Source organism: Rattus norvegicus, chromosome 5 (assembly GCF_036323735.1).
Source record: "Rattus norvegicus strain BN/NHsdMcwi chromosome 5, GRCr8, whole genome shotgun sequence".
In the NCBI taxonomy this organism is placed as follows: Eukaryota; Metazoa; Chordata; class Mammalia; order Rodentia; family Muridae; genus Rattus; species Rattus norvegicus.
The window spans coordinates 114877208-114892632 of NC_086023.1; the positions used below are offsets into that span (position 1 = coordinate 114877208).

General features: G+C 39.5%; 2 protein-coding genes across 4 annotated transcripts in view; both read right to left on the bottom strand.

Moving 5' to 3' along the window:
• The window catches only part of Eqtn (equatorin), a 28703-nt gene extending 25227 nt beyond the window's left edge, over window positions 1–3476 (bottom strand). For 2 of the 3 annotated variants that reach the window (XR_005504519.2, XM_039110577.2), the window contains exon 1: window positions 206–3476. Coding sequence is in view for 2 of the 3 variants with exons in the window: in XM_039110577.2 (XP_038966505.1) it covers window positions 206–281 (76 nt within the window). In the remaining variant the exon portion in view is untranslated. 3 annotated transcript variants of the gene reach the window in all.
• Mysm1 (myb-like, SWIRM and MPN domains 1) overlaps window positions 1–15425 on the bottom strand; it is a 104352-nt gene that overhangs the window by 96 nt on the left and 88831 nt on the right. The gene's annotated exons all lie outside the window — the stretch shown is intronic.

Below are 15425 nucleotides of genomic sequence, written 5' to 3' on the forward strand. Positions count from 1 at the left end.
AACAGGACACACCAATGAACAGAAGGTGTTCGTTTTCTTTCCTGCTCCCTCCCACTGAAATTTTTCACAGTTAGAGACTGATATTTTAAAAGTTAAATTATATTAGACCTCCAACTTTCAATCATCATGCAGAGAATTTCCATATTCTGACTTTGTATCTTTGAGGGTCATCCTTCTGACTGACTAATTTCGAGCATTCACTTACGTTCCACAGTGGGCTGTAGACTGAAAATGTTCGGGAGGAAAACTCCAGATAAAAAGATCAACAGTATAAAATCCATTGGGAAATTGGTGTGATTTATCCAGCAATCTACTGTCTCCTCAGGACTTTCTTCTTGTGGCCCAGAAGGTCCTAAGACTCAATAGGACATTATGACATCACTGTTCTTGGGAAACAGAACGCCAGGGAAATGCCCAGAGCTTTGTGACTCCATTTTATGGTTCATTTCAATTTTGGTGTTATGATGTTTTTAGTTTTTTAAAAAGAAACTTTAAATTTTTTTCCTGGGAAAGACGATACGTGTATTTTCATGAAATAATGTTAGTTATTAGTTCATGATTTATAAAAATATCTTGTTGATAATAACATAAAAATTTAAGGAATATGGGAGTTTTGTTTTTAATGGCATGCTTTACTTAAAACAAAACAACAACAATAAAACAAATGAAGCAAAACAAAGTGAAAATCTAGTCAAAGAAAGCAAAATTCAAGTTCTGGTTCATAAACTATTTGTAATAAAATAATAAAGTTCTGTAATAAAACTTTTATGAAACATCTTTTAAATTTTAAGATGCATTGATTTTATATTATATAATAAGTTATATTATTATATCTTTATAAGATATGTTTTAATATATATTATATAAGATGTATAAAATATCATTATAAGATATAACATATAACATATCTTGTTTAGTACTTTTTCAATGATGCCCAACTTCACATTTGAATAAAGAGATGTAATACTTAGATAGTAAAAAAGAGACTTCAACATGAATAGCATTGTACTTACATAATATAATGTATTATGTAATACAATGTAAGTACAATGTAATTATGGATTACTTACATAATAACAATGAACAATAAAGACAGAGGGCTAGTGGGCATTATTATAAGATCGGCGGAATTTGAAGTGTGCTAATTTTATCATTGATGGTAACCCTCCACTGTGGATGACATTTATACTGAAAACATAAGCATCGGGAAAAACAGCATAACAACACAGGACTTTTGCTTGTCTTCAGTGAAGGGGAAGATCCAAGACAGCCTGTGGTCCTTTACTGACGGTCCCTGGTGATGTGGAGCACAGACTCGTCAGAGTCTAATTGCTTACAAGGATAAAGGAAGTAGAGACCATATGTTCAAAGGAAAGATGGGCAAGCAAGCTAGGCTCTTGACCAAAGTCAGTCAACCAAAGGGAAATGATCCTACATTTGGCACTGTTTTTCTTTCAGACTCTTCCACTCATTTCAAGTAAGAACCTGAAGATGGAAAAGACTGAGCTGATAAATTTCTTAGAGCCCTGGCCTCAAGTGCCTCTTTAACATGGTTCAACACTGGAAATCAGAGAATCAGGAAGCAAGCATGCCTCATGTTGTTGTGAACCATCAAACAACTTTGGATGATAAAGTTCAACTATGACGTACATAAAAGAATCATACCTGATAGTACAGAGGAGACAAGAGCTGGAGAAACATGGTTACCCAAATCTATCTGCACAAATTCTGGCATGCAGCAAGTGATCTATGAATTAATGTAACATTATATTTAGTTTAGGAATCCCTAAATACCAAAAGTCAAATTGGCATTTTTGGGGACACTAATAGACTTTTCTTTGTTGTTTTATTCTCTCTCTCTCTCTCTCTCTCTCTCTCTCTCTCTCTCTCTCTCACCCACCCACCCCCACTGAGTCCTCTCAGGCTAAACTTTTTCCCTTTCTTTCTTCTTCTTCTTCTTCTTCTTCTTCTTCTTCTTCTTCTTCTTCTTCTTCTTCTTCTTCTTCTTCTTCTTCTTCTTCTTCTTCTTCTTCTTCTTCTTCTTCTTCTTCTTTTTGAGGCAGGGTCTCTGTACATAGCTTTGGTTGTTCTGGAACTTATTATGTAGACCAAGCTGGCCTCAAAGTCACAGAGATCCACCTGCATCTGCCTCCCGCATGCTGTCATAATTTTTTGATGTGTTGAACATTTTCCGTAGGTACCTGAGTTGACAGACTGCAAATATAACAGGTTATATAGATAGGACTTCAAGAAACTAAGATTGCTTAAACACTGATCCTAATTTCCTATCTCAGGATCAGTACTACCACTAGAATACATTGGCACATGTAGATTGAGTTGCATCTGCCTCAAAATTGTATGCTGAAGTCCAAACCATGAGCATTTCAAAAACTACCAAGATTAGAGCTGAGACTACAAGTGGAAGGAAGATTTAAAAAAAAAATGAAGGGACTCACTGTCTGCTTGTTGTTGTAAAATTATAAAAAACGGTTTTCTTTTAGCCCCCCTAGAGCCAGTACTGTAGTGCCCCCAAGATATCTGCTAGACATCTTGCCAGAAACACACATCCCAACTCCGTGGCAGCCCTGACTAGCTGCCGCACACTCTCTTACACTTAAATCTGCACATGAAAGAACACACAACACAATAACCTCTGATCCAATTGATAAGACGTAATTGCCCACCTAATTATACAAAGCCCTGTACACATCCATCCCTTAAGAACATTCATAACAACCTGTGAAGGTACAGCATGGAATCTTAACGTTAGCCTCCATGTTCTCTCCTGGAGTTGGCTTCTCCGCCTTCTCCTCTCTTGTCCTTTCAGTTCCATCTCCTCCTCTAACCTCAAACTTTTCTCCCACCCATCCTTTCGTCCAATGACAGGTTTCGTTCTATCTTGTACCTGCCTACACCTGCATGATGAAATCATCCCACATCTGCTAGTCAAAAGGGACTGAACCAAGGCAAGCTGAATCACTGATACCAGAAGGTTACGGCACTCAAAAGTTTCTAGTTTCAGCAGCAAAGTAAAATAGAATTTTACAAAGGAGAAAAGCAAAGGGCAGAGTCACTTTGGGAAGTATTGGTGAAGTCTGGGGATCTCTTCTCTCCCAGTGCAGAGTACAACCTTCAGTATTTTAAAGTGAGGAAGAGAGTGGGTGGAGACAAATGTTTCATCAGTGACACATGTTAAGAGATTTGAGTGCTGGAAAGTTTTCTCTTGTACACTTGGAGATACACTTGGTATCTGTCTAGGAAATTGTCCATTTCCAGAAGATTTTCAAATTTTGTTGAATATAGGTTTTTATAGTAAGATCTGATGATTTTTTGAATTTCCTCTGAATCTGTAGTTATGTCTCCCTTTTCATTTCTGATTTTGTTAATTTGGACGCACTCTCTGTGTCCTCTCGTTAGTCTGGCTAAGGGTTTATCTATCTTGTTGATTTTCTCAAAGAACCAACTTTTGGTTCTGTTGATTCTTTCTATGGTCCTTTTTGTTTCTACTTGGTTGATTTCAGCTCTGAGTTTGATTATTTCCTGCCTTCTACTCCTCCTGGGTGTATTTGCTTCTTTTTGTTCTAGAGCTTTTAGGTGTGCTGTCAAGCTGGTGACATATGCTCTTTCCTGTTTCTTTCTGCAGGCACTCAGCGCTATGAGTTTTCCTCTTAGCACAGCTTTCATTGTGTCCCATAAGTTTGGGTATGTTGTATCTTCATTTTCATTAAATTCTAAAAAGTTTTTAATTTCTTTCTTTATTTCTTCATTGACCAAGTTATCATTGAGTAGAATGTTGTTTACCTTTCATGTGTATGTGGACTTACTGTTGTTTTTGTTTTTATTGAAGACCATCCTTACTCTGTGGTGCTCTTATAGGATGCATGGGATTATTCCAATCTTCTTGTATCTGTTGAGGCCTGTTTTGTGACCAATTATATGGTCAATTTTGGAGAAGGTACTGTGAGATGCTGAGAAGAAGGTATATTCTTTTGTTTTATGGTGAAATGTTCTATAGCTATCTGTTAAATCCTTTTGGTTCAAAATGTCTGTTAATTTCACTGTGTCTCTTTTTAGATTCTGTTTCCATGATCTGTCCATTGATGGGAGTGGGGTGTTGAAGTCTCCTACTATTATTGTGCGTGGTGCACTGTTGCTTTGAGCTTTAGTAACGTTTCTTTTATGAATGTGGGTGCCCTTGCATTTGGTGTATAGATATTCAGAATTAAGAGTTCTTCTTGGTAGATTTTTCCTTTGATGTGTATGAAGTGTCCTTACTTATAGTTTTTGATAACTTTTGGTTGCAAGACAATTTTATTTGGTATTAGAAGGGCTACTCCTGCTTGTTTCTTGGGACTATTTGCTTGGAAAACTTTTTTCCAGCATTTTACTCTGAGATATTGACTGTGTTTGTCACTGAGGTGTATTTCCTGTATACAGCAAAATGCTAGATCCTGTTTACATATCCAGTCTGTTAGTCTATGTCTTTTTATTGGGGAATTGAATTTATTGGTGTTAAGATATTAAGGCATAGTGATTGTTATTTCCTGTTAAATTTGTTGTTAGAGGTGCTCTCTTTTTTTGGCTCTCTTCTTTTGGGTTTGTTGGAAAAAGATTACTTTCTTGCTTTTTCTAGGGTGTAGTTTCCTTCCTCGTGTTGGAGTTATCCATCTATTATCCTTCGTAGGGTTGGATTTGCAGAAAGATAACTGTGTAAATTTGGTTCTGTCGTGGAGTATCTTGGTTTTTCCATCTATGTTAATTGAGAGTTTTGCTGGATTTAGTAGCCTAGGCTGGCATTTGTGTTCTCTTAGGGTCTGTATAACATCTGCCCAGGATCTTCTAGTTTTCATAGTTTCTGTTTAGAAGTTTGATGTAATCGTGATAGGTCTGCCTTTATATGTTACTTGACCTTTTCCCCTTACTTACTGGTTTTAATATTCTTTCTTTGCTTTGTGTGTTTGATGTTTTGAGTATTATGTGATGGGAGAAATTTCTTTTCTGATCCAATCTATTTGGAGTTCTGTAGGCTTCTTTTATGTTTATGGGTATCACTTTCTTTAGGTTAGGGAAGTTTTCTTCTATAATTTTGTTGAAGATATTTACCAGCCCTTTAAGTTCAGAATCTTCACTCTTTTCCTATTATCCTTATTGGTCTTCCCATTGTGTCCTGGATTTTCTGGATGCTTTGGGTTAAGAGACTTTTGCATTTTGCATTTCCTTTGACAATTGTGTCAATGTTTTCTATGGTATCTTCTGCCCCTGAGATTCTCTCTTCAATCTCTTGTACTCTGCTGGTGATGCTTGAATCTATGACTCCTGATCTCTTTCCTAAGTTTTCTATATCCAGGATTGTCTCTGTGATTTCTTTATTGTTTCTATTTCCATGTTTAGATCCTGGATGGTTTTGTTCAATTCCTTCACCTGTTTGGTTGTGTTTTCCTGAAATTCTTTAAGGGATTTTTGCATTTCTTCTTTAAGGGCTTCTACTTGTTTACCTGTGTTGTCCTGTATTTTTTTAATGGAGTTATTTATGTCCTCCTTAAAGTCCTCTGTCTTCATCATGAGATGTGATTTTAAATCCAAATCTTACTTTTCCAGTGTGTTGGGGTATCCAGTATCTGCTGTGGTGAGAGAACTGGGTTCTGATGATGCCAAGTAGCCTTGGTTTCTGTTGCTTAGGTTCTTCCACTTGTGTCTCAACATCTTATCTCTGGTAGTAGTTCGTTGGTCTTGCTGTCTCTGACTGGAGCTTTTCCCTCTTGTGAGCCTGTGAGTCTGTGATCTTAGGATTGTGAACACTCCTGGGAGACCAGTTCTCTCCTGGTGCGATTTGGATGGGAGGACTGTGGGACACAGCCTTAGCTCTGGGCTCAGATGGAGACCAGAAGGATCCTGTTCCAGGCTGCTCTGCAGTTCCTGTGCCCTGTGCGCTCCTGGTGGGTCCCTCTTGAGGTAGTTATTGGAATCAAGGTGGGGTCTCATTTGTGGATTAAGGAATGAGAGGACTCCTGGGAGACCAGCTCTCTCCAAGCAGTATTTGGAAATTGAGGGCTGTGGGACAGCCTTAGCTCTGAGCACAGATGGAGACTGGAAGACAAGATCACTTTTTACAATTTCCTTATATGCTCATCTCAGAATACTGAAGATACTAATAACAACATAAATTGGGTTTTTGTTGTTGTTGTTTTTGCCCTGAGATGAAGTCTTGTGATTTGGTGAGACTGGTCTCAAACTCATGTGCTTAAGGAATGATTCTGCCTCAGCCTCATGAGGAGCTGTGAAGTGTCTTGTGCACCTTTGTTTAAATTAGTTGCTTAGAGATAGAGAGCTTGCCTGGTGTGGAGAGCTCTTGCTGCCACTTCAGGGATATCAGCAAGAATATTTGACATTGGGTAGTACAAGGAAGTTGTAGGGAATGGGTCTGATGCTAAGATCTTGTTCCCCAATTAGTTCTTGATCTATCGATAAAGATGCTATCGGCCAGATTTAGGATGTTAGTACTAAGGAATGTGTTCCCTATATATTGATTGTCTTGATAAATCCCCAGATATAGTGATCAGGTGACTTTGCTTACTGCTTTGTTTGCTCCTTGACTATTTTTGTTTATACCTTGTTTGTTCCTTGTTTGTAACCCTATTTTTTTGCATGCACTTAGAATGGTATAAAAGCAGCTTGGGGAAAAAAAATGAACTTGCTTCAGCACTTGCTGGAGTCATACTATAGTATTGTCTAATAGTCCCTTTTTCTTTCATCCTCATTCCCTCCTTTGAGACATTGTTGACTGAACTGGCTTGGTCATGGGTTGCCACAATGTTGGGGCTCAAGTATGAGGGGCTTTGTGAAGCACACCACAGGAATTGGAAGTGCACGGGGTTTGCAACCCCATAGGTAAAACAACAATACCAACCAACCAGAACCCCCAGAGCTCCCAGGGACTAAACTACCAACCAGAGTACCCATGGAGGGATCCATGGCTTCAGCTGTATATGTAGCAGAGGATGGCCTTATGTGGCATCAGTGGGAGGGGAGACCCTTGGTCTTGTGGAGGCTCCATGACCCAGCATAGGGGAATGCCAGGGCACTGAGGCAGGAGTGGGTGGGTGAACACCCTCATAGAAGCAGGGGAGAAAGGGGGTATAGAGGGTTTGTTGAAGGGAAATAGGGAAGGGAGATAACATTGAAATTCCAATAAATAAAATAATCAATTAAAAAAAGTTTTGGGCCAGTGGTGAGTAAACCTTATGTAAATGGCACAGGGTAATGCTAGAATGCTTTTTGAATGTATGCTTAGAAATATGCCAAAACCTAGACGAGTCAAGATAAGTCAAAAAAGACGTCCTGCTTCCACTCTGGTTCCCACTGGGGGAATGCTTAGTCCTGGTCCTGGGTTCCTTTGGAAGGATATCTGGGTCCTTTGGTGGGACATCTGGTTCTCTTCCCTCTCTGTCTAATGTCTGTCCTTGGCATGCCAGTCTGCCCATGTCTGTTGCTGTAAAATTATAAAAAAGGATGTCTTTTACCCTGCACAAGGTCCAGCACCACAGTGCCCCAAGACATCTGGTAGAGATCTTCATCTCAGTCAACAAGGCGTCTCACCTGCTCTGCTCCATCCCATCTCACACTGCCAATGGCTTCTCTCTGAGCCTGGCAACAATCTCTCTACCCATCTAGTTCCCAAGGCAGGTTTCCACCATGCCAGAAATATACATCCCAATTCCATGGCGGCCTAGTGTCTCCAGCCACTACAAACTCTCTTGACCTTAATTTGCCACATGAAAGAACACACAATACACTAACCTCTGATCCAATTGATAAGATATAATTGACCACCTAAACATACAAAGCCCTGTACACATCCATCCCTTAAGAATATTCATAACAATCTGTAAAGGTGCAGAGAGGAATCTTGACATCCGCCTCCATGTTCTCCCAGCTGCTTCTTCCTCTACTCGGTTCCAGTCTCCTCCTCTCTAAAACTTTTCACCTGCCCATCCATCCTTCTCATCCAATGACAGGCCTCGTTCTGTCTTGTACCTGTCTACACCTGTGTGATGACATCGTAAACATGTCTGTCAGTTTATGACTGTGGTTTTGTTTCATTGCTTGATTGTTGCTCTGTGTTTCAGTCAAAAGAAAAAAATGGTTAAAACTTCATCTGCTGGAATATTTGGGTTCAGCAGGTAACAATGTGCTCCTCCCTTAAAATTACAGCTAGAAAAAAAATGAGAAAATTTTGTTTATCTAGTCTAAGTATGTAAATGATGTGTGTAGCCACTTCATTTTTGTTTCTGATAGGTCCTAAATGTATAAATATGTTCTGCGTGTCTTGGTTATTGGCTTATAAGTTATTGGGTATGGTTAAAAAATTTGTAACATTGGTAACAGAAAGTTGGATTAAAACTGGTAACTCAGGGTCAGAGTCATTCTGGGCAACAGCACATGGCATTAGCCAAGCTAGGGAAACAAGTCTCTAAAGATAACTCTAAATTTGGATTATATTTTATGTAATTCCTGTCCTAGAAACCAGACCTATAAAAGATAGGAATCTAAACAATGTTTCTTTAATGAGGTGTTAAAAGCTGCACCATCATGCATTCATATATGAGAACTGCCAGCCAAACTTTGTGTAACTTAAAAATAATGCATTTGGTATTGATTTTAGAGAGACTGGATTATTAGAATGAGCCCAAAAAATAAGTTACATAAAACAAAACAAGAAGAGGGGGATAATTGTATACTCCTTCACCACAAAATTTTATTTTGGATTTTTTGACTTTAGATGCTAAGGACCTCTCTGCAGCTGACTGTCTATGACACCCTACAACTCAGCATACTTATGCCTAGATGAAATGCAAGGATCCACTTACTGGCACATGGCATGGTACTGATCAGGTATTAATATGGGGAAGCGGCCATGTTCATGTTTTTTTTTTCCACAGGATGCTGAAGGAATGTGGTGGCTGCCAGAGCAATTTGATGCTGGGACAAAGAATGATGCTGACTGTGAGCTTGCTGAGTGCCCTGACAATGGTGACTGGGAAGCTGCATTGGTCACAGCTGAGCCACCTGATCCAGCATCCAGCAGTGTGGTCCAGACCAGAGATTCTTGTGGCCAGTAATAATACTCGATTTCCTGAACTTCCTTGGACCAAGGAGCCAACTTATAAGAAGACCATGACTTTCAATGCACTTGGCGATAGGATTACTGTTTGTCTTGTGAAGAATAGTAGGAATGATGGATGTGTCTCTGTGTTTACTCAAATTTGGGAGAAATGCATTTAGGATCTGCCACTGATCCTCATGAGGTATGACCTTGTGGGTCTAAACCCACAGAGAAAGTAGAATTGCCGTTTAGCAAAAGTTAGAAGGAAAGAATGTTATAATCAACCCCCAGTGTGGTTTAATGGTTCCAGTAATATGCAAGTTATTGATTGGACTGGGAGTCAATCAAACATTGGTCAAAGGGAATATTTATAGGTCTTGGCAGTTCAATTCAGGTCATTTTCAATGGCATATTTGGAAGTTAGCTGCAGCTCTCTATGAAGTTATGTTAGCAATGGACAAAATTGGGACAGGTTCTGGATTTTGAACAAATGTTAGTTCACGTGTTAAGCCTCCTCATCTTTTATTAATTGGTTGTGTTAAAATTATTTTCGAGTCTTCTATGGTATTTAATGTAACCTGTGCTGATTGCACACTTTCTAATTGTGTTAATGTATTGAAATCTGGCATGTCTGTTATGGTGGTCTATCAACTGGCTTTTGTTTTATTGCCTGTGAGTATAACAGGACCTTGGTATTCTGAAAAAGGCTCACAAACATTGGAAGGAATGAATTAAGCTTTAGGTAGAAGCAAGAGGGTAGTGGGTTTGATTATTACTGGCATAGCAGCTTTGATTACATTAATAGCTAGTGCCATTGCTTCTGCCATTGCTTTGATGCAAGAAATTAAGATAATCACTTTTGTTAATAATTTAGCAGAAAATGTTACTAATGCTCTCAGTATTCAAGAAGATTTAGATAGGCTTTGGAAACATGATTGATGCTCTTAATGATACTATTCAAATTATTGGAAAGGAGGTTCAGAGTATAAGAGTCATTTCAAGTGTCACATTAAATATCAATGGATTTGTGTCACCTCTAAAACGTACAAGACAGTCACTATAACTGGGAGAAAATTCAAAGACACTTGCAGGGTATTTGGCATAATTCTAACACCTCTCTGGATATTTTAATTTTGCAAACTGAGATTATGAATTTAAAGAATGCTGCTCCACTGAGTTTTGATGCCGTGGATAATGTTGATAAAATTATTCATGGCTTAAGGTCAGTATTTCCATCTTCAAGCTTCATGAATGGCTTATATAGTTTGATCATGTTGGCCCTTCTTATCTTGGGAATACTTTTATTCCTACCCATTTTGATAAAACTTGCCTTTAACAACATCAACATGTTTTGCAACTTAAAATGGATCCCTGGTCAAAGTCACTAGTTCAACAGCCAGGCAGTCAATGATGGGTAAGATTCTGTACAAGGCCTTACCAATCAATGACAGAAACGCATGCCTTAGATAATTCATTTTAAATGGCAGGTAAGGATGGCATTCTTGTCAGAACAACCTAAGACAGGCACAGTCTTGTTTATGAAATAAAAAATAGGGAGATACGGAGAGCTCTTGGTACTGCTTCAAGGATATCAGCAAAAATATTTGACATTGGGCTAGGACAAAAAAAAGTAGGCTCAAGATAAATACAGCTGAAGAATATGTTCCTCTTATCTTGATCATCTTGACAAATCCCTAGAGACAGTGATCACAGGGCTTTGTTTATTGACTTCTTTGTTCCTTGACTACTTTGTTTATGCCTTGTTTGTTCCTTCACCTAGAACTGACCCTATTCTTTGCGTGTACTTAGAATGGTATAAAAGCAGCTTGGGAAAAAATAAAGTTGCTTCAGCACTTGCTGGAGTCATACTACAGTGTTGCCTCATTGTCTGTTCTTTCTGTAATCCTCACTCCCTCGCTCGAGACCCTGTTGACTGAGTGGTTTTGGTCAGCCTGGAGCGTACAGAATCCTGGTCTGTGAGTCCCAGCACTGACAGAAAAGAAACACCAAAAGTATTTGAATTTTACATTCACATTTCTTCTAGACCAGCTCACTTCCTCTAAGACTTTCCTCAAATGTTAGCATCTCAGTATAGCTTTCTAGCTATTCACTTTCTAGCTCCAATGAAAACGTCTTGGTATTTGCTAGTTCTGCCTCCCTTCCATCTGACATATTATTTATGTTGGTTTTATTCCAAGACATATACTAAGCTCCATAACGCCTCAGAATTTAGTCCATCACTTTATCCCAGGGGCTGGAAAAGTTCTAACACAACAGTAGCTCAAATTGGAAAAAAAGACGTGGAATTCAGCTTCCTTACCTGATACAATTCACATCTCCCTCCCAACAAACTTAATCCTTTCCCCAGATCTCTACCTGTTGCTGTATTTAGAAGACTGAAAAATGTATCTCACGCATACTCAGTGCTTCCTATGCAGGTAACCACGAATGCACAATGCATAATGCAGTCACATGAATGTGAAGCCTGGGGTAGATTATACAAGAGATGTTTAGGCACAGAGTGTTTAACTTTTATCATTTAGCCAAAAATCGCTGTAAGTCACCACTAATTTTCATACCTATCAACCCAAGCAAATAAATCACTATATTCAAAGCTGATTTAAGATTTTAAAGTGGAATTGGAATCTTTGAGGAAAAACTTTGCTATTTGAGTAACAATTATCTATACTCAACAGTACCTTAGTCCATTCCATATGGTCCTTGGCCTTTAAACTTGTTTTCTGCCTACTGTGTAAAACAGCCTTTAAACGAACAAAAGGAAAGCAAGTTTTTAAAGATGCTGGCAAAAGTTAATTCATGCCTCATTTTAAAATTAAATTTTATACTTAATAACTGTGTCATAAAAATACTTGCTAAGTTAAATTTCCTTTTTCTTACTTTTTAGTTTCAGAGTTAAAGGAACTGTCTGTCCATTTTAAGTTAAGATAATGAATATACCTTTTCTGGATCAGTTTTCATAGTCTTCTGGCTTATGCTAAGCTAGGCAGTCAGGCGTATAGAGACACGCTTTAAACACTCCTTCTTTAGCTTTCTCTCACTGGTCTTTCAGTTTTTAAAGCTTCTTTTCTTCTTTGTGTTTTTAGAGGATTAGTTTTCACCAGTCACACAGAACACTTTTCATTGATCCTAAAGCGAGAAGAGTCTCAACCAATATTACATAAAACATTTAAGAAAAAAATTATATCGATTTTCTAAAATAATTTCATCTGCTAATAAGTGTGTCACTGGGGGGTGGGTTTGAGGTTTCAGATGCTCAAGCAGGCCTGCCCCGCCCCCCTCTCCTGCCTGCTGAGCCAGATATAGAACTCTCAGCTACGTCTCCAGTACTCTGTCCGCCTGCATGCTGCCTTGCTTCCCGCCATGAAAATAATAGGTAAAATCTCCTATACGAGAGCAGCCCCAATTATGTTTTCCTTTACAAGAGTAGCTGTGGTCATGGCATTTCTTCACAGCAACAGAACTTTGACTAAGATACCAGCTGAGCTCCCTAGAAGAGATTTAAACCAACTGAGTCACTTGGAAGAGACATTTCCCAACCTGTTAGCCTCCTGCAAGCTGTATAGAGGACTCCAAGTTTCCAGCTTTTGTGCAGTCATCCTTGGTGGGTGGGTTTTGGTGATGCAGCTGTCTGTGAGTCATTTTTGCTCCTCAAAGTAAGCCTCCAATATTCCTGTATGTAACTCCAATAAACTCATGGCTCATCAAGTTGGATTTGGGTGATACTGTACTTTGTTTTGGTCTGTTGTGGGCTCTCTATCTGGGTGAGTAGACAGGTAGGTAGTGTCTACCCAAGAAAAACCTTGTCACCCAACACTCCCTCTGAATAAATGTAAAAAGGTAAAAAGACAATTATAAGGAACATTATCTCATCTGTCACTCACCTTCGTCTCCAACATTTGCTGACTCTGCCCCATTCTCCTTTCAATAGTATAAAAGCTGCTACATTTCTTAATCCATTTGTTTGGCCTAAGACATGAGCTTATGGAAGACTTTCGTGGTCCCAGTTTTCCTGTCTTTTTAAAATCTCATCCCGGTCTTCCCTTATGGGTGTGTGCCCAAGAGTAGGTCACATGGTAGATCTAGTTTCAGTTTTTTTGTGAAACCTCCACATTGATTTCCACAGGGGCTGCATTGGTTATCACTACCAACAGTGAAAAAGAGCTACACTTGCCCCGTAGCCTCCCTCTCTGGTGTTTATTTGCTGTCCTGATGATGGCCATTCTGACTAAGTGAAACAGAATCTCACAAGTAGCTTTAAATTTAAGAAGGAGCCTTTTTATAATAAACTCTTTAATGTTATATATAAAGGGGGTAATTTTATTCATATTTTAATAGTTTATACCATTTCCCCTTCCCGTTCTTCCCTCTGAACTCTCATATTTCCCTTCTTTGCTCTCTTTCAAAGCCATGGATTCATTTTTCATTAACTGCCGTTACATGCATATATTATACATATATACTCCTCCATACAATGTGTGCAGTCTGTCTAATGTTACTTTATACAGGTTTTCAGGACACTAGATAACCAATTGGTGTGCTCATCCCTGGTGAAGACCATTTCTCTCACCCTCGGCTTTCTTTAGTTGCCTGTAGGTCTTTGTGTGGGGCCTCTCTGGCCGTCACTCACCCACTTCGGCATGTCTGTTGTCTTTGTTCAGCTCGTTTCGTATTTATGTTGGTGAGACTTTATAGTTTCTGACATTACTTGGAGACAGAGTCTCACAGCAAACTCCCTCATCCTCTGGCTCTTAAGACCATTTTTCCTCTCCTCTGCAATGTTCCATGAGCCTTAGGTGCAGGAGTGTTTTGCAGACTTATCCATTGGGACTGGGCTTCACAACTACACAGTTTGGTTGGTTGTAGTTTCTGTAATGGTCTCTGTCTCTTGCAGAGAGAAATTTCCTTGATGAGGGATGAGAATTGTATTTATCTAAGGGTACTCTTTATATTTAGTCCTTTATTTAGAGATTAAGTATCTGGAGTGTAGTCAGGGATTATGCTGGTGTAATAAAGTGGTCGTTGTAGATTCTCTTCCAAGATCCATGACTTTTCTAGCCCTGGTAGCTAGCTAGGTTTTCCAGTACCAGGCAGGAATCCCCTATTGTTGAACAAGCTATAAGCTCAATCAAGAGGTGCTGGTTACTGCCAAAGTCCATGTGCTATTACTGCACCCTTAGGGTTATTATGCCATGCTGAAAGTTTACAAACTATCTATTGGCCATTTGTTTCACTTCTTTTAAAAATACCCTATTCAGCTTCCTGCCCCACTTTTTACATTTTTTTGTTAATTAGGTTATTTATTTATTTTACATCCTGATGTCAGTTTTCCCTCCCTCTTTTCCTCCCAGTCCCTTCCTCTTCCCTCTCCATGCAACCCCTCAGAAAAGGGAGGCCTCCCATGGAGATCAACCAGCCTTGTCATATCAAGCTGCAGTAATACAAGACACATTTTCTACTGAGATTAGACAAGGCAACCCAGTTAGGCGATGGGGATCCAGAGATAGGCATTGTAGTCAGAGATAGCCCCTGTTGTTGATTTAGGAGTCCCACATGAAGACCTTGCTGCACAACTGTTACAAATGTGCAGAGGACCCAAATCCATCCCATGCATGCATTCTGATTTGCAATTCAGCCTCTATGAGCTGCTATGGGCTCAGGTTAGTTGATTCTGTAGGTTTTCTTGTGGTGTCCTTGATCCCTCTGGCTCGTTCAACCTTTCCTCCCTCTCTTCCATGGGCTTACGCAAGCTCCACCTCATGTTTGGCTGTGGTATGTGCATCAGTTTCCATCAGTTGTTGGGTGAAGACTCTCAGTTAACCTAGACTTGTCTGTAAGTAGAGCAGAATATCATTAAGTGTCAGGGTGGGCAACCTCTCGTGACTTGGTGGCTCTCATGCTAGGCCGATCATTGGCTGGCTCGTCCCTCAAATTCTGCTCCATCCTCCCCCCGGTAGGCAGGAGAAATTGTGGATCTGTGGTTTTATGGTTGGGTTGGTGTCCCAACCCTTCCATCGGAAGTCTTGCCTGGTTACAGGAGATGGCCAGTTGAGGCTCTATATTCTCCAATGCTAGGAGTCTTAGCTAGGGTCACCCTCATAGATTCCTGGGATTTTCTATTGTCCTACATTTCTAGCTTGTCCCAGAGATGGCCGCCAATTCAGTTGTCTCTCCAAGTACTCTCTGTCTCTCTGTCCGTCCTTCCTCCACCTTGTCCTTCCTGTTCCAAACCTCTCCCCAACTCAGTCCCCTTCATCCATCCACCTCTGATGTCTTATGTAGTTCCTCTTCTCAGTGACATTCA